At 37.5% G+C, this 26,122-nt stretch overlaps 1 protein-coding gene across 10 annotated transcripts in view; it reads right to left on the bottom strand.

Annotated features, from left to right (window-relative positions):
* Window positions 1–26,122, bottom strand: part of GAS2 (growth arrest specific 2) — a 148,228-nt gene that overhangs the window by 108,525 nt on the left and 13,581 nt on the right. For 5 of the 10 annotated variants that reach the window (XR_005021044.1, XM_036862315.1, XM_036862310.1 and 2 more), the window contains exons 1-2: window positions 12,307–12,566; window positions 4,182–4,346 (exon numbers count right to left, since the gene is read on the bottom strand). Coding sequence is in view for 9 of the 10 variants with exons in the window: in XM_036862315.1 (XP_036718210.1) it covers window positions 4,182–4,326 (145 nt within the window). In the remaining variant the exon portion in view is untranslated. The other 5 variants (XM_036862312.1, XM_036862314.1, XM_036862316.1 and 2 more) reach the window with 5 other exon arrangements.

Genomic DNA, 26,122 nt, shown 5'->3' with positions numbered 1-26,122 from the left:
GTGTCAACTATTATCAATAGAAAACATGCTTGGACTACAAAGATATGTAAGTAGTCAGTAAATATCACAGGATGATTTTCTCATGACTGGTATGCTACCGCATAAACAAATCCCAACCATCATGACAATTTATTTAACTCAACTAGTTAACTTATAAGATAGTTTTTATATTCTAATATATAAATTTTAGTTAGTCTAAAAATTTGCTATTGCAAATTTGCTATTGCTGCTTTAATTTTATGCTGAGGAATCTAAAGCCCTATTATTGTTACTGATTAAGTAAGTATATAGTACTTGAAAATTACAGTATTATGCCTTCATATTTGGCATGAATGTGAATATTGGTCTATGAACCAATGAAATAATTTCTTCTCTATCAAATAATTTTTATCCACCAAAAAATCTGAATACAAAGTGAGCGTTCTTTAAAAAATTCCACCTTTCAATTGACATTTTACATGTAGGACCAGAAATACCTGAATTTAGAATATCATTACTACTTTTTTTGAAAGGCAAAAAAGGAAAAAAAGTTACATTTTAGTCAAGTATTGCTAGAAAGAAATAGGAAATCTTTCCACAAGTAAGGTCCACACTACAATGGCAAAGTCTAGTTAAAAGCTTTAATTTAGTATGTGAATTTCCACCTCACCAAAAAATTCAGATACTTTATCTAGAGACCAGATCAACTTTGAAACTACCTTCAAGATATCTCTAACCTTCAAGTAGATAAAAATGGAGAATTGAAATAGAGCTGTATAATAAAAATTTGCAAATATTTCTGAGGCAACAAAATGACCAGTAAGAGTTTTAAAATTTACTTTAACGACTCCATTTCTAAAATATGTGAATACTAAATGTATCTGTTATGTGTAGTAAAAATATCTTGTCACATAGCCATACATTTTTTTCTCTCTTGCTTATTATCACCATTCTAGTACATAACATATTTTCTTACCTCTGAATGTTTTACCACTTTAAATAACCTCAAGCTATTGGTCTACTTTCCAAGTTACCATGAGGATATTTACTTGAAATCTATCATCTACCTACTTTTATGAATTCAAGTTAACAGAAAGTGGCACTTTACTATATTTTGACATTTTTTAAGATTTCTTTTCTGAGAAAATTTCACAAGCCATCAGTTGCTTCTGTGTTACCAATAACTGGCATTAAGAACATTAGCCTTTTTATTCTTTAAAAGAAAGATTATTCATTTACATAAACTGTTTTCTCCTTGTTTATACATATTGATGATTTCAAACTGGGTCTCAAGGGATGGATTTCTTGGAAACTTAGACTTTTGGAACTGGAATGGACATTAGAGATCATCTACTCCAACCCCTTCATTTTATGGTTGAGGACACTGAGCCCAGAAAAGATAGCTGAGTGACTTTGGGCAAGTTTACCAAGTGAGAGAGCCAGAATCAGAAGCCAGGTCTCCTGACACCAGTCAGGAGCCAGGTCTCCTGACTTTTAGTCCAAGGATATTTCCATTACACATACACTGACTCTCTATTCTTTGAGGCTGTCTTGGGCTGCTCACACTGCTTAAGCTACTTTGTAAATGATCACATTCACCAAATAAAATGCTTCTGATGACAAGTCATGGGACCTTGGAACACACCTGTGTAATCAGGCTATACTCATAATCATGATTTCCCCCTGCCTGGAACATCTCAGGGACTCCTCGTTGAGCATGCAATAAATTATAGGCTCCTTAACATGGTCTTCAAAGCAGTATACGCTCTAGTCCCAACAAATCTCATGAAAGTCTCCCCCTTTTGATCTACACTGTTGACACTAGCCTTTGTTCAGTTCTTCTAAGGCGCCAAACTCCTTCCTATCCCATACATGCCATTCTTTCCACACAGGCTTTTTTCCCACACTTTATCTGGCTAGCTATTAATTATTCTTCAGATCTCAGTTTTAAATATAAGACCCCTTAAAAAGGATTTCCCCAAGCCCTCTGATCATTTGCCCCATTCCCACCTCCTTGTTTTTACATCCTTATTGCAACCTATATCTTTTAGTGTTTATACCAAGTCCAATTAATGAATTATTTATTCAGTCACTTATTTATAATAATTTCTTGTTCACTCTACTCCAAGCTCTATAAGAACAGGCACTCTGTCTATTCTTAGTCACCACTCTACCCTCTAGCACTTAGCAGACTGTGCTGAAACACAATAAACACAATGGCTAGTATATTTACTATAGCTAGTTGATTACTATGTGCCAGACCTTGTTCTAAAGCTGACAATCTTACTTGATTCTCCAACAATCCCATGAGGTTGGTACTAGTATTATATGTATTTCACAGATGACGAAACCCAGGCACAGTGCATTCAGGTACTTGCCCAGTATCACAGAGCTAGTAAGTGATGGAACTGAGATTTGAATTCAAGCATTCTGATTCCAGAGTCCATTTTATTCAAATAATTATTATGCTGATGTACACCCAAATATTTGTTGAATAAATGAATGAACTTACCCACCAAATCAAGTTAATCATATCACTGAACTATATAAATGGAATAACACCACGACATATAGAGTTTATGATATGTCAGGCACTAAGTAGTATACATATTTTAATTACTTAATCTCACAGCAACCCTACTGTCATTACCACTTCACAGATGAGGAAACTAAAGAACAGAGAGATTAAATAACTTGCCCAAGATCATGTTGCTAGTTAAGTGGCACATCTGGGGTTCAAACACAGGCAGTTTATTCCAAGTCTGTGCCTTAACTTCTATACTGCCATGCTGTGACAGCCCATATCTGAAAACAGCTCAAAGTTAATAAAATATTAATATAACAATAATTAGTGAACACACAAAAGAGGGAGGAAACCCATCTGTTTAGGCTAAATTGACATCCTCTATATAATGGAGATAAATAAAAATGCTCTTCCCTTGTATAAATGAAAGGTAGCCCTTCCTTCTGGTGGATATCACTCCATAGCACAGTGAAGGGGCTTCCTGGGGAGTGATGGATGTGAAGGATGCCTTCTGCATTTCTTCTCTTACCCTTTAACTGGGCTCCCTTGCAAAGGGCACCACCTGCATTTCCATATGCGGTAGCCCTGGTTAGACTACATAGAATTGTCAAAAGCATGTGCACACAGTAGGGAAAAAGGAAAGATCTAACTCTAGGATAAAGGCTTAAAAAATGCAAAAGCAATGTAAAAATCCAGAGCCATGGTGAGCAAAAAGAAAAATCTTGCTAAAATGTGCTAAAACCTTGTCAAACCTTGCTAGAATTACAGATGCACTATGCTCTGCACTAAACTCTTCAGTTTCAGCAGCTAGAAAGTGACGATAACAACACTTACCTTGAAGGAATCCTTTTAATAATAAAATAATGTTGGTGAAATCCTTTCTGTAAATGATAAAGCACCATGCAAATTCTATGTTTACTCAATATTCAAATCTTATAAACTCTATAAGGATCCTTTTTTCAGGTCTTAAAACAATTTTGTTCTCTGTGAAAAATTACTAGTGAAAAAGCATTGCTTTATATGATGATCCTTTGAATGTATGATTCCACTTTGCACATGGTTGAAATTGTATACTCTGAATATGCCAGCACAACAGAAACAAAAAAGGCAGCCTTAGCATGAGGTAACATTTTTCTCTAAGACCGTCCTTTTGGAAGAATACTTAAAAACAAAAGTGTAATGAAAAGAAAAATTTTAGTTCAAGGTTGGATGACTCCAGTCAGCTCATTTGGACAAAGGATAGATGTTATTGTTCCAGAGTCTGGGTATTCATCAGTTTTAGAAGGTGTGTTATAAAAGTAGGGCAAAGAAATCTAGCTTTAGAAGCCAGATTTCACAGACCGTGGCCCGTGTGCAGTGTCAAAAGAATAGGCCCAACTGGTCAGCTGCATGAAAGAAAAGTAAAAATAAATCAGATCAGCAAGGGTGTAGATGAAATGAGCAATTTGACCACACAGTTACAATGCATGATATGGGAATTACTAAGCACAGTTAATGTGAGAGACATTGGGAAATTCATTTAAATTCTCTATATGCTTCAGGTCTCCCAGATGCAAAATGCAAATAATGAAAGTTTTTCTTTCTAAAGTGGTGTCATATGCTTAGGAGAAAGACACTACATGAGCAGGGAGAATAAACCTGTTATCTTTGCTGACAGAATGAGATCTTATAACCTTACCTAACAGATTGGTTAACCACAAGGCCAGATCTTCTTTCATCGGTAGCAAATTAGCTTCATGTCTGCTGGCCAGCCACTGGTTGTACTGATGCATATCAGAGAGGCCAGGTCCACTGCGTACCTTTGGGCTCAGAGCAGTGCACATTATTTATCCACTTGTAATACCTGTTTTGGAAACAAAAGAGCAATTGCTTTTTATACAGACTTCTCTTGTTAAAATCTCACTGCCAATGACACAGTAAGGAACAGGATCTGTGGACGTTTGGATGACAAGTCAGGTTATTAATTATTAAACCCCCATGAAACACTGTTTGCTTTACCTGTACTGGCCCTGTCACTTTTGACCAACTACTTGGTAGGAAGCAGCAGCTGTCAAAGGTCAAATAGAAAAATCAAACAGTAAGCTCTCTGCTTGTGTAAAACATCATATTTGGAAAAACGACAGTTTCTAAGGAAAGAAATTCTACTTATTCAGAAACAATAAAAAGTGGTTGATTGAAATTTTGGTATCCAAATTGTAAACTCCCATTGTTTGGGTTAATTTTTGAAGCCATCGATTTCCACAGAATTTTAGGACTGAATACTAGCAATGACAGTATTAGCAAAATTTCTTATAAACATATGATCACTACTCTTAAAACTATTACCTATGAGATTAAGCACAGCCCTTGGTTCTTTGCAGATGGCCAAGTAATCATGTACTTATACTTTAGAGAATTAGGTGGGACATGGAGGAGTGTGTCCTTTTAAAGAGTCCCTACTACACTTCTCTTATTTTACAGTTAATGACAACAAAACCAAAGAGGAAGGGTGACTCAACCAAGATCATATAGCTAGATCATGGCAGAGTCAGGCTTGAACTTGGCTCTTTACTCTAAGACCATTACTGTGTTCAGAATGACACATTTTACAAAATAGTGTCATCAGGAACCCACGTTATAACCCAGGAATTACACCGTAATTCTAATAAATATCGTCACAGGTTTTCTTTTGTCATACTTTGTACCTTCCCACTTCGTATATTTTGCATACTAGGGTTTGTTTGTATTCATGTTTAGCAAAGAAGTAATTACATTACATATCTTATATCTACACAATAAGGGATGATTTCACTAACCTATGAGTAACACAGTCTTCTATGTGGGTTGCAGAAAAGATGTATGAATATATACTTGGCCTTAAATGTAGTACTATTGTATGCATTATTTATAGGACCTAAGACTACAGATGTAATATTGGAGCAGGAAGGTAATAAACTCATAAGTTTATGTGTAGAACTCCATTCTGTATGCAAATAGTGACTATAAAATAACCAAATGCATTATGACTGAATGAAATGAAAATGAAAATGTTTGCAAATGACAAAATGTAAGATTTATATGATATAATGGGGTTTTCATCTATATTTATTACTAATGGTATTTTAAGTTTACCAATATAAGTTGTATATACCCTTGTCAGTTTTATCATTTGAAACGTTACATAGCATTCTTTTCCAATTAATCTCAAACTCTAATTCTCTTAGCCTAGGTTAATTTTTGTCTTTTAAAGACAGCTTTTAAACAAAATAAGACATTGGTGTTCAGAAAACTGTAAAATGTGACAGTCTCACAAACATTTTGCTGTAGCATTAGAAAAGACTGCTGGGAGCATGGTTAAACACCTAAAAAGTGTCATAAATATATAATTTAAAAGCACAGACAATTTAATTTCCAGAGACATTATGCTTTGAAGTAATTTTTGCAGAAAAAAATTACTGTAAGTTTTCTTTGAAAACACCTTCTATAAATCTCTGTATATCTAGTCATCTAAAGTAATAACTAGTGAAAATGTGAAATATTTTAATATACCTTGTCATATGCTACTAACTTGTCATTACAGGGACCAGAAGATCACAATTGTCTATTTTCTTTTGCAGTTAATCATGACATTATTCATATAAAGTCCGAAAGATTCTCCAAACCCTGTGACTAAACCAGAAGGCTAAAACATTTTTTGCCCCAGTTCTTTAAAAAATAGGTCCAACCCCAGGAAAACAAAACATTTCCCAGTAGTTGGTTTGGATTCCTACAGGCTAGCTAGCCTCAGAAACAAACATTTAAGTAATAATACATTTAAGCACATGATTCATACATTTAAATAACTAATTGAAATCTTAAAAGGGTTACCTCTAAAATGCCTTTCTTCTCAAGACACAATATCTCCCACTACTTTCCTGAAAGTGAGATGTGGTAGTTCAGTAACTTTACCTACATCCTATTATGTTCTCTGCAACTTCCATTTAAGCATCAGAGTCCTATTTTGCTTTGTAAAAGCAAGAAGACACCTCAGATTTGTAAGCTCATTGTCCAGCAAAGAATTCATCAAGGGATAGTTTACAGTAAGTCTAATGGCATGTCACAGTTTCAGTGAGCCAGAGGGACACAATCTGTCCCCTCAATGCTTCTAAACAGTGAAGTTTTTATTTTCCTTGACAGTGGCACATTTACTTCTCATGCAGCCTGCCCTGTATTTTGCCAGAAATGTAATTTAAACTATCTTCTAATATTTACAGATGATCATTAAGTTAAAACAATAAGAATAGCTAAGCAATGTTTGTTATGCTGCTTTGTATATAATCAAAATTATATGTAAAGTTGAAAAAAAAGAAAGAACAGAGTTATATTTTCCCAGGAGACAAAGGTAGGAGAAAGAAGGCTTAGTGGGTAATTAGCATCCGATAGAAGTTAAACAATGAAACATATGCCAAATATGTAGACACCTAAAGTCACTGTCATAGATAGGGACTCTTCTGTTTAAGTCCCTTTTGAAAAAAATTAGGATTTTGATTCAAATGCTTCTGATCCTTTTTTCACATTTTAAATCACCATCAAACTTGGCATGACTCTGTGGTTTAGCTGAAAGTCATTACATGGTGGTCTTGGATTTAAATATAGCTGAGATATGAATAGAAAAGATGAAAATGGACCCAGCTAGCAGGATCAAAATTTGGAGTGTGAATTACCCTATGTTGAAGCAGTTTCCAAATGAAATGATTAAATTGCGGTGAACAAAGGTCAAATAAATTTATATTACCCAGATAAAAAGATCACTACAGGATTATAAACATTTTATAATTTTCAACAAATATTTAATCCATCTGAATGAGTTGAATTACATCACAAAGAACAAATTGCAAGAAAAAGGTCATTTCTGATCTTTTGAATTCATTCAAACGTCTTCGAAAACCACCAGAGATACCAAGGGGTAGCTTTTTTTTAAGGGGTAGCTTTTAAGACAGGAAATGATATGATACACTGACTTGAAGAAAAAAAAATAGGTTTTGGAGAAAGAAAAACTTCTTTTTTTGTATAACATATCTAAATACTGAAAGATGTTACTATTAAAATTCATATAACCTAAATATTTAAAAAGCTTGATAAGTAACTTCAGTAATTACTAAGCAAAGCCAATCGCTTTGAAAAAAGGAGTAAGGATTCAAATGCTTCTATGCCTTATTCAGACTATGGCTCCTCCAAGCTTTATGGATCTATCTAAAAATGGATAACTCAACCCTCAGGATTTGGAATTCAGAAAAATAAAACTTAAAGGGAAAAACATGCAGAAACTTAATACAGAATTCTTCAAAGAATGTGTGTGTGTGTATTTTTTTCTTTCTTTCCATAGAAGTGATTCTGGAATAACCATTATGAATATGATGAGCCTTGAACCAGCCCAGGGGAAGAAGAAAAAATTAATGACTCCATAAGTAAAATATCACATGTTTAAAGATTCTGTTTAGTCTGTTGTTCCAGAATCCCAGTTGAAGACATAGTTTTGACTCTGAGGAAAAAGTATTCTTTTTCACCACCTAGAGGTGTGCTTCGATTATGACCAAGATGGTTTCTGGTTTATCTCTAGTCTTTGTTGCCATATTATAAAAAAACACAATACACACACAATATTGTATCACAATATTGCAATATCACAATATTGCATGGAAAATAAATTGGAAAGACGGAAAAATAAGAACAAAATGATAAACATTATATCACTACTGTCTGATATGAAATTCTGCTGAGAAGCGTGATTAATAGAATATTAGAGCTGGAATCAGAAGTCCTGGGGTCAAATACTGGCTCTACTACCTGGCCATTTAGTAGTTGTTCTATCCTAGTTATATGACTTTTTCTCTTTGTACTTGAGTTCTCCAGTATGTATAATGGAGGTTAACACCTCACATATACGTGTGGAGATGAAATATTTGTGTCAGTATTTGGCATATATTTTATATTCAACAAACACTAGCTAAATTGAAATCATCACCATAGGAACTATGCACAAATAAAGCTTCCACTGACTTATTTTAAAAAGAAAAGAAATTCTGTAACAAAAATAGGAATATTTTGTAGAACTCTAGATAACTAAGAAAAGACAAAGGGCAGGGGGAGAAATGAAAACAGATAAAGAATTCATGAAATAAAACCATAAATAATGGAAAATCCCAAGTTTTCTTCATATTGAGAGGGATGAAACTCCCAGGATGATGAGTGAAATACTGAACTCCAAGATGGGTAGTTTACATGTTTTCAAAAACAAATTTTGGTAACAGATTATACTTCATTTTGGCATCAAAGACTCATAAGCTATTAAGAAAGGGGAATGCCATGCCTCTCAAAATAAATGTGAAAGGATGTCACCACACCCTTCACCCCCACAAAGACACCTAACTGTGGCCATTTAAAACAGAGTGCTAATGAACCCACAGTCAAGGGTCCCTTCACTAAAGGCCACCTTTGTTCTGATTTAGAGCATCGACCTCCCCTCTGTCTAGTCAGTTTTGTGTGCTATGGGTGTGAAACAACTAAGAAAACAAAGTTTATAGGCCAATAACACTGTCTTTTACAATTAAAAAAAATAAAAACACCTTAAGCCAAACACCCTTCCATAATCTGGAAGGAGAAAATGCTATCTTTCAAGCTAGACTCAAAGAATTAACAACCAAGAATAGCTCTAGATGGCTCTTTCACCATTCTGAGTTCTTTACGCCTATGTGATTCACTTTGGCTGGCCAATAATATATCTACAAAGCTATATATTATCAACCAGTGTCATGAAAGTAAAATCTTAACCTAAGAATCTGAACAGAAAATAAAAGTCCAAAATGTAATCAGAAAGGTAATTCTAGATCTTGTAAATGGACCTTCGCTTCTGGCTCAGGGGAGCAACTTGTCCGAAATTAAAAAGCGCCAAGTGTAAAGGCAAAATGACACTCATTACTAGTTTTTCTAATTATATAATAAAATCTTTAAACTCAAATGAACCTTAGAAGATTTACCAGCCAAACTCCTGGTTATTAATAAGAGACTGGAAGCCTAAGACGTTTTGGCCAAAGTAACAAGTCTAGTTAGTCAGTCATTAAAAGTACCCTACTCAGCCCTCCTGGTGCCCAAACTCAAGGAATGCTAACTCTCTTCCAGGAATCTCTGTCTTATCTTGCAGCACCATGATGATTTGTCTTGAACCAAATGATGGTATACCTACAATAATAATTCCTTCTCAAATCATGACCAAAAAATTAAGACTGAGTGGGAACTAATTTCTTATATTTTCTTGGCATTAGAGATTTTTAATTTTTTTTTTAAAATTATACTAAATTATTCTTCCAAACAATTTAGCTCAGGTTTCTGGACCCCTACCAGATTAATTTCAAACTTAATTTGAATAGAAAATCATCTGAAAGTCATTAATTGATTAGGATATTTGAGGACTTACATCAAAATTTAATCTAAGTTGATTAAGGAAATCTTAATTCATAAGAAGACGTTGCTGTGTGTGTGTCCACGTGTGTGTTGTTTGCAATAAAAAGATTTCTGTTTTACGTAACTGTAGTGTAGTTGAGAGCTAGCAGAGTTCTACATTCTGTTGAATATATATGTACTCTCATGTAAGGGGAGAGCATTAGCAAAAACTCAGTTGATTTGACTCTGAAAACATTTAGGACAGAAAAATTACACAAGCATCTTACTCTTTTTGCCAAGAGATATTTTCTACCTTTACTGCAATTCTTTTCTCTAGTCAGAAAACACTGAGTGGAAAATCTTGACAGTCATCCAGGAGAAATTAAAAGAAACAGTGGGATCTCTATGCCACCATGTCAAAACCACAAAGATACCAAAATTACCTTAACATCAGCTCCAGTTTTAACAACTCCCTCTGCAAACAAATTGTTAGAGCCTCATTATTTGGTTTCAACCAAGGAAACTTTGGCCTTCCAAAGGCTCCCAAAGTCTATAAATATAAAGCAGGCTTGCAGGCTTGAAGCAAAATTCTAAAATTATGCATAACATACTTAGGATTAATATAAGACCTGACATTCTTCCATACCTGCAAGTTTAACTAAAATTTCTTACCAAGATACTAGGACACTCAGTGGCAATCACAGGACCTTTTGCACCAGATGAAATAAATTTTGCCTTGTGAATTTATTTCCCAGCAAAGCGCAGTCCACATCGCAAAAGTATGGTGTTTAACACTAAAATGAAGAACTAAGCCCCAAGTTCAGTAGCACACAGGCTGAAATGCAAGCCACCTTTCCCTTTCAGAGCCCACTCAGGGAGCCGTGTACTAAAGCTGCAAGGTGCGTTGCAAAGGCTGCCTGTCCCATGCCTCAGATATCTGTCCCTTACCTTGTCTTAGGCACTGAGAACCAGGATGCCCATGTTGGAGAGGACCACCACAGTCACCACCTCCTCCTCCACAGTTAGGGGGGAGCATTCCTCGAGAAGGAGCTCATTGATCAATTTCAAAGACAGGCTGGGCAAACCAGATTCCAGCTGGAGTTAATCAGTGTCCACACTGCTAAGATGCTGGGGAAGAAAACCAGTGAGCACGAGGTCTCCTTCTCAGCCTTGTCTCTGTGGATCTCAGGGGATAGATGAGGAGAAAAGGTGGACTTCCTCTGCCTGGCTGGCAACTCCGACCTGTCTGAGCCTTTATTTAACACTAGGAGGCCTAATGGGTGTTCCTGTGCACATGCAGATCTTATTTCCTGGGCATAAGATCTCCCATAGCTGATCTAGCTTTGTAGGAGAGGGTGCTTGGGGAGAGGGAGGAGTTTACAAGAGAGACAGTAAAGTTTTGCAAACTCTTGACTGTAAGTGACAGGATGAAGATGAAGAAGGTGGGAGAGAGGAAAGGTTTTGATTTCCAAAAAGGTTAACTGGAGGAAAGTGGACAATCCCCCCGCCCCCCCCCCACACCCCAATTGTACTGAAAGGTAGAAAACAGAATCTGTTAACCCCTGCTTTTGCTTCCCCTCTATTCAAGAGAAACTTCGGATGTCTGAACTAGGTAACGGCAATTTATTAGGCTGATAGAATTTAATCTTGCCAGAATAGTTAATGCTTCCAAAGCCAAGTTGGCTCCTCTGCTCCCGAAATAATTTCAGATTCCAAAACCTTACTCTTTGGACGAGAAGAACAATACCATGCAAAAAAAAAAAAAAAAAAATTTCCCCGAAGGGGGTTGATTCATAGGCTAGCCTAGCGTTTGTTTATTCACGTAGCAAAAGCTCGACTCTGTCAAACTCATCAGTGGAACACAGCATCACCCCAAATCACGCGTGTCGCCCTCTTTCCCCCCGCTCCCGGCCTCCTTGACTCAAGTAAAGCACTAAGGATCAATCCATTAAGACCATCCCCCCTCCGCTTTCCTCTCCTCAATAAGGGATAACGCTGAGCCTGCAGACAGAGACCCTTCTGCACGAATGCATATGTGTGTCTTTACAATCGTTGTGCTAACGAGAAATCCTCACTCCTGTCCCCAGTTGGCTGAGCCGCCCCAGCGGGTTTCTTCGTTGCGGCGGTCATTTGGACTGTTCCACAATAGGGATGAGGAACACATGGTCGCTTCCAGGGAGTCAGAGAGTCACCCGCTGCAGTGACCACACACCGAGCGCCAGAGCCCGTCCGGCTGTCCGAGGCTCTCCACCCTTCCCAACCGCGTGCCCGACGTTTACTGGCAACGACGGCCCCCCTCCCCTGCCGCCAGCCGTGCAGCAGAGGCCGGGGCTCCGCAAGCCGGGCTGCAGAGCGCTCACGCCGCGGCGACGGCGGCGGAGAGCGAGGCCCGCCCGCCTGCTCACCCCCGCGTCCGGAGCTGGGCTGCTGGCGGCTCTCAGGGGCACCGGGGCTCCCGGCTCGGCTCCTGCAGCGTCTCGGGGCCGGCCCCCTCCCGGCGCGGGTCCTGCGGCAGCTGCTCTCCGCACCCCACCAGCCCGGCGGCAGCGGCAGCAGCTCCAGCCGCGCTGCCCCTCTTCATACTTCTCTGATGGCTCCTCTCGGTGCTGTTTGGGAAAACGATTTTTTCCCCCTGCCAGAAACAGATTTCCTACATTTCATCAGTCCACATAGACCGAGCGGAAGTAAAATGCTTACTTTTTCTGGTGGACAGCAAACGCAATTGACACTGATTTACCCTTCAAACGGGGAGAGATTGTATTACAAGCCCTTGGCAGCAATTCCGAGGTTGGGGCCAAGCTCCGGCCCCCTCCCGGTCCCCCAAACACTAACCTAAAGGGCGGGGGAGAGAGGGGTGGGGAGGGGATCATATTTAACTCGGAGGTTTTAACAGAGTCAGTGGCTTTAGCACAATATTAAAATTGGGTGTTGGGAAAGTTTTGCTTTCCTGGCCAGTGATTTTGCAGACTCGGAGGCACGAGCTTGCCAGTAACTTCGGCCACTCTTCGTTCAAATTGAACAATTTGATTTCTTACAACTCCCTTTAAATATCAGACTTTAGAAGAGGCTGTATTCACGGCTGTTTTCGCTTTACAAAAGGAAATACAGTTCCACCCTTCCTTCTCTCAGCCTCAGCTCAGTATTATGTTGAATGTCATAGACAATTTTCTCCAACTGTTGTTTATTAGGGTATGTATTCTGAGACGAAAAGTCTCCCCATGAAGCAGACAGATGTTCAAGTGTCTGCTTCACCTCTAATAGACACGTGACCTCTTGTTGAGTGTCCGAATCGCCTCAGGTTACTGCTTTCCGTGGAGTGTAGGTGAAAATGATCACACTTTTTTGTTGTTGTCGTTTCCATGCTCATCAGTTTCACAAGCATTTCCATCCAATGATCGTGTGGCACAGGTATTCTAGTCCTCTCTTGGATATCATGTTTAAGATGGTGAGCAATGTACCAACACACCCAGCCCAGCCTCCCCCCCACCCCTCCAAAAAATAGAAACTACCTGTGGATGGATAATAGCAAAGTGATGTGGGTAATTTTAGATATAATTGAAAAAATGCATTTTGTACTTATTATTGCTTTCATCTGGAAATGGATATTGCTCTAAAACATCTAGAAACTGCGTCAGTTCATTGGTTGTAGTAGCGGTGCAAATAATGAAGAAGGGAAGAAAACAGATGGAAAAGTTTGGTGGCGTTGAACTCCAAGCTTTTTTTTTAGTTCAGTTGGGTACTGCAGTTAGCTCCATATTCCTCCTTGGGCTTCCCAGAAGACAGGGAAAAGAGCCATTCCTCATTTTAAGGAGAAACAGCATTATAAAAAGGCCTATCTTACTGCATAGATATACATCAACGAGAACAACAAAACATACAGAACAGGTTACTGATGAATTTGAGCAATCATTCTGATCATAAAAATTTTCAAAATTTAACTGGATAGATCTGAGTGTTACTACAGGCCCAACAAAGAACTCTTAGTTTCTGAACCTATAAAATTTAAGTAAAATCTAACATCCTTGGTAATTTTTCATGATCAAAATATCATCAGCCAATAAATGTTAATTTAAGTATCTTCAGGGTATATATGAAGAGTTCAAAAAGTTTAACACCTAGATTTTCAAAAGCTCATAGTCTCCTCTTCTTTCTATATAAATATTCTTGTCACATTATTCAATATTGACATTATAAAAAGCAAAGTGTAAAGACAATATTTTTGTTGATTAAGGGACAATGTTAAACCCAGTTTGGGAAAATAAGGAGGCTTCCAGAAGCTTTGGGAGAGCATAATCATTCATATTACTCCCTTTCATGCCCCTTTCTTCCAGGTATTTTTACTTTTAAATTCTGCCTTATATCAGATCCTCTGTCCTTTTTAGCAAAAGCCAAAAGGAAAATACTAGGAGAAATATGTATTTTCTCCCTTAGCATCTATGAGTTGTGCTGAGTATTCTTTTGGTGACAAAAGAGAAGTAATACAAAAGATTTCTGAAGAGGCAGCAAAGTAGTGTTTTCATTTAAATTTTTTTCAGCATTCATAAAAATTTCCATTTGATCTTTATTTTGTGTTTTTGGAAATCAAATTTATACTTATGTATTCCAATCAGTCACTTATAAAAATTTGTCAGAAAATCTTTTCATCCAAGAATTTTCTTGCCTTGGTCTCAACCTAAACATATTTGTCTTAGGAAACCATAGTGCAACTGACTCAGTGAAAACCTCCCTGATGTGAAGGTGAAGGAAGCAAATGCCTCACCTAACGGGGTGAAAAATGTCTAAATACATTCTTGAAACATAATGGCATAAAAAGGAAAAGTCAAGCCAAATTTAAAGAAAACATAGTATTGTTTTCCTTTTTAAGTTATCACAGTTTTGAAGACTTTATATTAGGAATTCCTGGGTTACTATGTTTTTCAGTGTTCTAAACCTTCAACATTGTCTTCCATATGAACTGTGCCTTTTCCTAAATGTAAATATATATATATGTGTGTATATATATATGAATATATACATATATGTTTAAAATGAGCAATAAAATTATTTTTTTCCTCATCTATAGGTTAGCCTCTCCTCACCCCTCACCCCTCACCCCCCACTCATGGAAATAATATAAACGCACTTATTCTGAAAAGTGGGACAAACCTTCAATAGATGATGGAGACTACCGGGAATTTTGAAATAAATAATGTGGGAAGAGACACTAGATTAAAGTAAAATAAATTTCCAAGGGTGACCAAGACATTCTTATATCCCTAAATAGCTTCGAAAGGGCACTTAAAGATGGCAAGGGATAGCTTTAGAAGCAAGTGAGAAAAATGGTACAGAAAGCAGCATGAAGACATGTAATGGTGCTGAAGAAATGTATAAAGCAATGTAATAAGTGAAAACATTTATTTACATTTTATTGAAATAATTTATCAGTGATGTAAAATATGTTTATATTTCCCTACCTAGCTAGCATCTTGGCCCATGATACAGGCCTTCAGTTGATTTACATTGAAATAAATTTTTTTAAATCTCATAAGGCAAACAAAATGGATTTTATAAGTCCTAGTATGGAAATTACAAATACTGTTAGGGATAAAAAGTCAATGTTATTACTTTTTATCAGTATTCATGTATAAAACTACAAAGAATGAATTAAATGGGAGAAATTTTACTGGAAAAGTTCAAGATATACTCTCAGTTTGATATGCAACTTAAAAAAAAGCTATTGCTTTACTGTCAGTGGAGAACTTTAAACTTTATAAGTACAGCACAACAGTAGCACAGATATCCGTTCCCTACTGGGAAGATGCATATTTTTGCAAACTGTGTTATATATGAGCATATGTCTTCTAATTTTTACACAGGGGATAGACTGAAATCATTTTATGAAATATGCCATCTATCTTGCCTAGTTTTAAAATATTCTATGCAATATATACTGTTATGTGATTTTTCTTGTGTAGGTTGGAGTCGTGTTTTTTATTTTTCCAAATATTTGTGTGGTTTGTTTCAAAATCTTTTATTAAAATATCATGCCATCCTAATTGGAAGAAGCTCGAATTTAATATAAAATATTTTTACTTTTATAACCTTCTCTTTCTTTTACACGACTGTCATCTCCAGTATCTAAAATACCATTGAGCATAGAGTAGGCACTCAATAAATAATTGTTGAATGAATAAACGACCATAATGGAAGAAGCCAATCTCTTAGGAAGCTTACTGCTAATTGGTTAGATTTTTATATATTGTCTTTAATTTAGTAGTTTGGAACTTGGAATAGAAAAATAATGTTAAAATAACATTATAAATGATGGTTTCATCCTCAAGTTAGTTAGAATAATTTCATCTGGTTAAATGCAACTAGAGTTCAGTAAAACAGATGCTTGCCTGTGTGCCAGGCTTATAAATGAGGTCAGTCTGTGTCACTTGTCGCTTCATTAAAAATCAAGGTTGATTTGGACTCAAGGTTTAATTATAACCAATACTATGAGTGCAATGAAAAGTAATAGAAAATATTACTACTTCAGTGGCTTTCAAACTTTTTTTATTGTGACCCACAATAAGAAATACATTATGGAACAGTCACATAAAAACACACTCAGACACACAATCAAAACATGTTTCACAAAACAGTACTTACCTTCCTCAGCTAATGCACTCTGTTATTTTTCTGTTTGGCTTTATTCTAGTCTTTTCTATGCCATTCAGTTGAAAAGAAATGTTGTTGGGGAATTGCTAAATTTATTTCACAACCCACAATTTGAAAAAAAAATCTGACTTAGAAACTAAGCTGAGGAGAAGATCCATCAAAATTGAGGTAGGGCATCAATGAACAGATGGTTTCATTATAAAGAACAAAACAGATGTGCATATATATTCTCAGCGGTAGATGACGTGATGTCCGTCACAATATCCCAAACATTGTACACCTCACACCTCCATGTCTTTGCTCATGCTGACTTGAATGATCTTTACCTTTAACTTTCTCCCTTTGAAGAAATCAGATTCATTCTCCCAGGACCAGCTTAATCATCATCCTCTTTGTGGTTCTCTTGATCTCCCTGACAGAATATTGCTGTGCCTCTGGGTCCAGTGATCTGGGAATTTTTCCATTTCTTTTATATCTCATTTAGGATGTAGTATCACAATTATTTTCTTATGCATATATCTCCTCTACTAAACTGTGAGTCCCTGGAAAGCAGGAACTAGTTACCTATCAAGTCCTCAGCACAGCACCAAACCCAAGGGTGTTGAATGACTGAATGAGTAAATAAATGAACCATAAAACCACTGAATATCTGAAAGGGAAAACTCAGGTGTCCCTGGGTGATGGGACAAATACAGGAAGGAAGGACTATGCCCATCAAAAGGGAACTAAATGGAAATCCCTCTGTAAAGATGGCACCAGCTATTAATTTTGCATCATTGTGGACAGAAAAATTTACATTATAGGTGAAATTTTACTGTCACATTTCTTGGGACTCTATTGCAGGTAGACCATGGTTCAGTTATCCATTTATTTATTTATTTATTTTTTAAAAATTTATTTATTTTATTTATTTATTTTTGGCTGTGTTGGGTCTTCATTTCTGTGCAAGGGCCTTCTCTAGTTGCGGCGAGTGGGGGCCGCTCTTCATCGCGGTGCGCGGGCCTCTCACTGTCACGGCCTCTCTTGTTGCGGAGCACAGGCTCCAAACGCGCAGGCTCAGTAGTTGTGGCTCACGGGCCCAGTTGCTCCGTGGCATGTGGTATCTTCCCAGACCAGTGCTCGAACCCGTGTCCCCTGCATTGGCAGGCAGATTCTCAACCACTGCACCACCAGGGAAGCCCTATCCATTTATTTTTAACCCTGATAATGATAAATTTAGGATTACAGATCTTCCTCCGCTTATGGTGGGGTTACATCCTGATAAACACATAAATACATGTAATATACCTAACCTACATTAAACATGCTCAGAACACTTACATTAGCCTACAGTTGGACAAAATCATCTAACACAAAGCCTATTTTATAATAAAGTATTTAATATCTCATGAAATTTATTGAATACTGTGCTGAAAGTGAAAAACAGAATGGTTGTATGGGTAAAGAATGGTTGTGAAAGTATTGGTTGCTTACACTAGTGATCACATGGCTGTCTGGGAGCTGTGGCTGCCCGGCATCGTGAGAGAGTAACGTACTGCATATCACTAGCCTGGGAAAAGACAAAAATTCAAAATTTGAAGTCTGGTTTCTACTGAATGTATTTCACTTTGGCACCATCTTAAAGTCGAAAAATCATAATTTGAACCATCATAAGCTGAGGATCACCTGTATTTTGTTGAAGGATGAGAAAGCTTGCTGAAATTTCCATTACTGAAACTATAACTTAGTTCACAAACATGGAATCTTTGCCACTGCTGATTTATACGAAGCATTTAGAGAAATGGCTCTTAAACATCTCATCAAAGGGCTTTTCTAGTACCAAATAGTAGACCAGGCAATATGCCAAGAAAGGTAGCACATCTAACTCAAAGTGAGAGAACTGTACAGCAAGGGGTCAGGGTCGGTGGGGCTTCTCTTGGCAGAAGGAAGTGTTGTCATCCTGCTGCTGTCGCCAAAGCCACTTGGACTCTAGAGCCATTTGCAAAGAGATTTCACCAGCCATTATTCCCACCAAAGCTGCCAAGGAATAGACATATTAAATTGTACTAATAATAGTTACCGCAGTTGAAATAATAACTAAGAGTCCAGATTTGGAGACAGACAAAACCTGGGTCAAGTTCTAGCTTCTTCACTTACTTGCTGAAAATTATAGGCAAATTACTTCACCTTTCTAACTATAAGTTTCCACATCTGTGAAGTGGGGTTAACAAATAGCCCCTCTCATAGGCATGTCTAGAGCATTATATAAAATAATACATGTAAAATATTTAGTTTACTGTCTAACATACAAGTGCGAAATTAAGGTTAGGTATTTTATTATTAATTGATGGCCTAAATCATCTTATTTACTCATTATAATAATCCCCTGGGATAAGGAAATTCTCATCATTAAAAATACAGAAGATCAGAGAATTTTATGTGTCCTTTCTCTGAATCTTTCTCTCCTCCCCACTTTATGACATTCCATTTTATACCCTTTTAGATATCCATGTTTTTTTCATTCGTTATTTAATCATTCATTCTCCACTTCCTCTGTGTAATTATTTTTTGATTTGTTACTCCTTTTATTTAAGAGGCAATTTCAAATTATGAATGGGCAATTAATTACAAAATACTACTGATGATTTACAAAGACATATTGGTTATTGCCTGATACTTTGTCCTTATCTTTATAGAGATTGGTTTTTTAAAATACATATTCTGATCCTATGAAAAGCATTTCAAATACCATGTATTTCTATGTAAGTCATCCTATTTAAATGTTAATACAATCTGTTTGCATGTAGATTAAAAAAATCAAAACATGAAAATATCAAAATGCCAAGTTATAATACAGTGTTACAAGTGGATTAAAGTATAAAATGAAGTCATAATACCAAGGCTTTTTTCCTAGTTTATGAAATCTTCAATTTAGTGAAGCTTAAATCAAGACCTAAAAATATCTGGAATTGTAACTAAGTTACAAATAAATGGTCTACTCCCAGAGGTCAGGAGTCTAATTGGAATTAGTGACTCTCCATGGAGAGTCATTCTGAACCTCTGTGTAATTTTTATATAAAGATGAAGTTGCAGGACCAGATCATAGGTTAATAGGAAAAATGAACTATTAAACTGCACAGGTTAAGAGTCAGATTCATGTCTGAGTTTGACTGATTTGAAAGTCTGTGTTCATTTCCCTCCTTCCGCTCTTCCTTTTTTCCTTTCTTCATTCCTTCTTTCCTTCCTTCCTTCCATCCTTGCTTTCTATTTTCCTTCTTTTAAGGAGGGGGAAGAGTCTACACATTAAATAAATGTATGTTAAAATGTTTAAATGTAATAATAAAATGCTCTGACAAAAAAGTTGAATCATTTCTGAAAAGAGAAGACTGTTTCTGTCAGGTACCCTAACTCAACTGGATGAGCTGCCCCTGGTGCTGAGGGTTCCACATCACATAGAATTACGTCAAATCCCTTACAGCAGTGGGAAAAAGAACTCACACTAAGAACACAGCAGAAGACACTGAGAAAAAGCTTCTGAGCAGGAAAAGTCAAGAGAAGGTTTCAAGCTCTACATGAAATTACCTCTTTTCTTTTGGCTTTAGCTGCAGGAGAGGACAGACGAGAGTCAAGGAAGGCATCTTCCTAATTGGCTCCTGTAGCCTGAGCAGACTGAATAGCCCAGAGACTGATAGATATTTATTTTACAGAATTGGCTCATGTGATTATGCATGCCGACAAGTCCCAAGATCTGCAGGGTGAGCTGTCAACCTGGAGTCCCAGATCTGATGATGTAGTTCCACTCTGGACGCCAGCAGGTTCAAGAACCAGGAAGAGCCAAGGTTTCAGTTTGAATCTGAAGGCAGGAAAAGGGTAATGTTCCAGTTCAAAGTCAGTCAGGTAGGAGGAATTCTCTCTTACTCTGGGGAGATTCAGCCTTTTTATTCTAGTAAAGTCTTCAACTCATTGGATGAGGCCCACTCACATTAGGGAGGTCAATCTGCTTTACTCAGTCTACCAATTTAAATGTTAATCTCATCCAAAAACATTCTCACAGAGACACACAGAATAATGTTTTACCAAATATCTAGGAACCCTGTGGCCCGGTCAAAATGACACATAAAATTAACCAACACAGGAGAAATAGGTGAAAAGAAGCATTGGTGCTGATTTAAACACTCCATAATCCTTAAGACTCTCAGCAACACGGTGGAGAGGAGGAACCAAGATGGCGGAGTAGGAGGACGTGCTCTCACTCCCTCTTGCGAGAACACCAGAATCACAACTAGCTGCTGGACAATCATCAACAGGAAGACACTGGAACTCACCAAAAAAGATACCCCACATCCAAAGACAAAGGAAAAGCCACAATGAGATGGTAGGAGGGGTGCAATCACAGTAAAATCAAATCCCATAACTGGTGGGTGGGTGACTCACAGACTGGTGAACACATACCACAGAAGTCCACCCACTGGAGTGAAGGTTCTGAGCCCCACGTAAGGCTTCCTAACCTGGGGGTCTGGCAATGGGAGGAGGAATTCCTAGAGAATCAGACTTTGAAGCCTAATGGGAATTGATTGCAGGACTTCGATAGGACTGGGGGAAACAGAGACTCCACTCTTGGAGGGCATACAAAAAGTAGTGTGTGCATTGGGACCCAGGGGAAGGAGCAGTGACCCTGGGGGAGACTGAACCAGACCTACCTGCTAGTGTTGGAAGGTCTCCTGTAGAGGCGGGGGGGGGGCTCTGTTTCACCATGGGGACAAGGACACTGGCAGCAGAAGTTCTGGGAAGTACTCCTTGGCAAAAGCCCTTCCAGAGTCCGCCATTAGCCCCACCAAAGAGCCCAGGTAGGCTCCAGTATTGGGTTGCCTCAGGCCAAACAACCAACAGGGAGGGAACCCAGCCCCACCCATCAACAGTCAAGTGGATTAAAGTTTTACTGAGCTCTGCCCACCAGAGCAAAAGTCACCTCTACCCACCACCAGTCCCTCCCATCAAGCCTCTTAGATAGCCTCATCCACCAGAGGACAAACAGCAGAAGCAAGAAGAACTACAATCCTGCAGCCTGTGGAACAAAAACCACATTCACAGAAAGATAGACAAGATGAAAAGGCAGAGGGCTATATACTAGATGACGGAAAAAGATAAAACCCCAGAAAAACAACTAAATGAAGTGGAGATAGGCAACCTTCCAGAAAAAGAATTCAGAATAATAATAGTGAAGATGGGGGCTTCCCTGGTGGCGCAGTGGTTGAGAATCTGCCTGCCAATGCAGGGGACACGGGTTCGAGCCCTGGTCTGGGAAGATCCCACATGCCACGGAGCAACTAGGCCCATGAGCCACAACTACTGAGCCTGCGCGTCTGGAGCCTGTGCTCTGCAACAAGAGAGGCCGCGATAGTGAGAGGCCCGTGCACCGCAATGAAGAGTGGCCCCCACTTGCCGCAACTAGAGAAAGCCCTTGCACAGAAACGAAGACCCAACACAGCCATAAATTAAAAAAAAAAAAAAAAAAAAATAATAGTGAAGATGATCCAGGACCTCAGAAAAAGAATGGAGGCAAAGATCGAGAAGATGCAAGAAATGTTTAACAAAGACCTAGAAGAATTAAACAACAAACAAACAGATACGAACAATACAATAACTGAAATGAAAACTACACTAGAAGGAATCAATAGCAGAATAACTGAGGCAGAAGAACGGATAAGTGACCTGGAAGACAGAATGGTGGAATTCACTGCTGCAGAACAGACTAAAGAAAAAAGAATGAAAAGAAATGAAGACAGCCTAAGAGACCTCTGGGACAACATTAAATGCAACAACATTCGCATTATAGGGGTTCCAGAAGGAGAAGAGAGAGAGAAAGGACCACAGAAAATATTTGAAGAGATGATAGTCGAAAACTTTCCTCACATGGGAAAGGAAATAGCCACCCAAGTCCAGGAAGCACAGAGAGTCGCATACAGAATAAACCCAAGGAGAAACACGCCGAGACACATAGTAATCAAACTGGCAAAAATTAAAGACAAAGAAAAATTATTGAAAGCAGCAAGGGAAAAACGACAAATAAAATACAAGGGAACTCCCAAGAGGTTAACAGCTGATTTCTCAGCAGAAACTCTACAAGCCAGAAAGGAGTGGCATGATATACTTAAAATGATGAAAGGGAAGAACCTACAACCAAGATTACTCTACCCGGCAAGGATCTCATTCATATTCGATGGAGAAATCAAAAGCTTTACAGACAAGCAAAAGCTAAGAGAATTCAGTACCACCAAACCAGCTCTACAACAAATGCTAAAGGAACTTCTCTAAGTGGGAAACACAAGAGAAGAAAAGGATCTACAAAAACAAACCAAAACAATTAAGAAAATGGTCATAGGAACATACATATCGATAATTACCTTAAACATGAATGGATTAAATGCTCCAACCAAAAGACACAGGCTTGCTGAATGGATACAAAAACAAGACCCATATATATGCTGTCTACAACAGACCCACTTCAGACCTAGGGACACATACAGACTGAAAGTGAGGGGATGGAAAAAGATATTCCATGCAAATGGAAATCAAAAGAAAGCTGGACTAGTAATACTCATGTCAGATAAAATCGACTTTAAAATAAAGAATGTTACAAGAGACAAGGAAGGACACTACATAATGATCAAGGGATCAATCCAAGAAGAAGACATAACAATTATAAATATATATGCACCCAAAATAGGAGCACCTCAATACATAAGGCAACTGCTAACAGCTATAAAAGAGGACATCGACAGTGACACAATAATAGTGGGGGACTTTAACACCTCACTTACACCAATGGACAGATCATCCAAAATGAAAAAAAATAAGGAAACAGAAGCTTTAAATGACACAATAGACCAGATAGATTTAATTGATATTTATAGGACATTCCATCCAAAAACAGCAGATTACACTTTCTTCTCAAGTGCACAGGGCACATTCTCCAGGATAGATCACATCTTGGGTCACAAATCAAGCCTCAGTAAATTTAAGAAAATTGAAAGCATATCAAGCATCTGTTCTGACCACAACACTATGAGATTAGAAATCAATTACAGGGGAAAAAAATGTAAAAAACACAAACACATGGAGGCTAAACAATATGTTACTAAATAACGAAGAGATCACTAAAGAAATCAGAGGAAAACAAAAAATACCTAGAGACAAATGACAATGAAAACACAATGATCCAACACCTATGGGATGCAGCAAAAGAAGTTCTAAGAGGGAAGTTTATAGCAATACAATCCTACCTCAAGAAACAAGAAAAATCTCAATAAAACAATCTAACCTTACACCTAAAGGAACGAGAGAAAGAAGAACAAACAAAACCCAAAGTTAGCAGAAGGAAAGAAATCATAAAGATCAGAGAGGAAATAAATGAAATAGAAACAAAGAAAACAATAGCAAAGATCAGTAAAACTAAAAGCTGGTTCTTTGAGAAGATAAACAAAATTGATAAGCCATTAGCCAGACTCATCAAGAAAAAGAGGAAGAGGACTCAAATCAATAAAATTAGAAATGAAAAAGTAGAAGTGACAACAGACACCACAGAAATACAAAGCATCCTGAGACTACTACAAGCAACTCTATGCCAATAAAATGGACAACCTGGAAGAAATGGACAAATTCTTAGAAAGGTATAACCTTCCAAGACTGAACCAGGAAGAAACAGAAAATATGAACAGACCAATCACAAGGAATGAAATTGAAACTGTGATTAAAAATCTTCCAACAAACAAAAGTCCAGGACCAGATGGCTTCACAGGTGAATTCTATCAAACATTTAGAGAAGAGCTAACATGCATTCTTCTCAAACTCTTCCAAAAAATTGCAGAGGAAGGAACACTCCCAAACTCATTCTGTGAGGCCACCATCACCCTGATACCAAAACCAGACAAAGATACTACAAAAAAAGAAAATTACAGACCAATATCACAGATGAATATAGATGCAAAAATCCTCAACAAAATACTAGCAAACAGAATCCAACAACACATTAAAAGGTCATAAACCACGACCAAGTGGGATTTATCCCAGGGATGCAAGGATTCTTCAATATATGCAAATCAATCAATGTGATACACCATATTAACAAATTGAAGAATAAAAACCATGTGATCAGCTCAATAGATGCAGAAAAAGCTTTTGACAAAATTCAACACCCATTTATGATAAAAACTCTCCAGAAAGTGGGCATAGAGGGAAACTACCTCAACATAATAAAGGCCATATAAGACAAACCCACAGCAAACATCATTCTCAATGGTGAAAAACTGAAAGCATTTCCTCTAAGATCAGGAACGAGACAAGGATGTCCACTCTCACCACTATTATTCAACATAGTTTTGGAAGTCCTAGCCACGGCAATCAGAGAAGAAAAAGAAATAAAAGGAAACAAATTGGAAAAGAAGAAGTAAAACTGTCACTGTTTGCAGATGACATGACACTATACATAGAGAATCCTAAAAATGCCACCAGAATACTACTAGAGCTAATCAATGAATTTGGTAAAGTTGCAGGATAGAAAATTAATGCACAGAAATCTCTTGCATTCCTATACACTAATGATGAAAAATCTGAAAGAGAAATTATGGAAACACTCCCATTTACCACTGCAACAAAAAGAATAAAATACCTAGGAATAAACCTACCTAGGGAGACAAAAGACCTGTATGCAGAAAACTATAAGACACTGGTGAAAGAAATTAAAGATGATACCAACAGATGGAGAGATATACCATGTTCTTGGATTGGAAGAATCAATATTGTGAAAATGACTATACTACCCAAAGCAATCTACAGAGTCAATGCAATCTCTATCAAATTACCAGTGGCATTTTTTACAGAACTAGCACAAAAATTCTTAAAAGTTATATGGAGACACAAAAGACCCCGAATAGCCAAAGCAGTCTTGAGGGAAGAAAACGGAGTTGGAGGAACCAGACTCCCTGACTTCAGACTATACTACAAAGCAACGGTAATCAAGACAATATGGTACTGGCACAAAAACAGAAACATAGATCAATGGAACAAGATAGAAAGCCCAGAGATAAACCCACGCACCTATGGTTAACTAATCTATGACAAAGGAGGCAAAGATATACAATGGAGAAAAGACAGTCTCTTCAATAAGTGGTGCTGGGAAAACTGGACAGCTATATGTAGAAGAATGAAATTAGAACACTCCCTGACACCATGCACAAAAATAAATTCAAAATGGATTAAGGATCTAAATGTAAGGCCAAACACTATCAAACTCTTAGAGGAAAACATAGGCAGAACACTCTATGACATAAATCACACTAAGATCCTTTTTGACCCACCTCCTAGAGAAATTGAAATAAAAACAAAAATAAACAAATGGGACCTAATGAAACTTCAAAGCTTTTGCACTGCAAAGGAAAACATAAACAAGACGAAATTACAACCCTCAGAATGGGAGAAAATATTTGCAAACAAAGCAACTGACAAAGGATTAATCTCCAAAATATACAAGCAGCTCATGCAGCTCAATATCAAAAAAACAAACAACCCAATCCAAAAATGGGCAGAAGACCTAAATAGACA

The sequence above is a fragment of the Balaenoptera musculus genome, chromosome 8, assembly GCF_009873245.2.
Source record: "Balaenoptera musculus isolate JJ_BM4_2016_0621 chromosome 8, mBalMus1.pri.v3, whole genome shotgun sequence".
In the NCBI taxonomy this organism is placed as follows: domain Eukaryota; kingdom Metazoa; phylum Chordata; class Mammalia; order Artiodactyla; family Balaenopteridae; genus Balaenoptera; species Balaenoptera musculus.
Note: the sequence above shows the minus strand (reverse complement) of the source record. Positions and strands in the feature narration are given on the sequence as shown.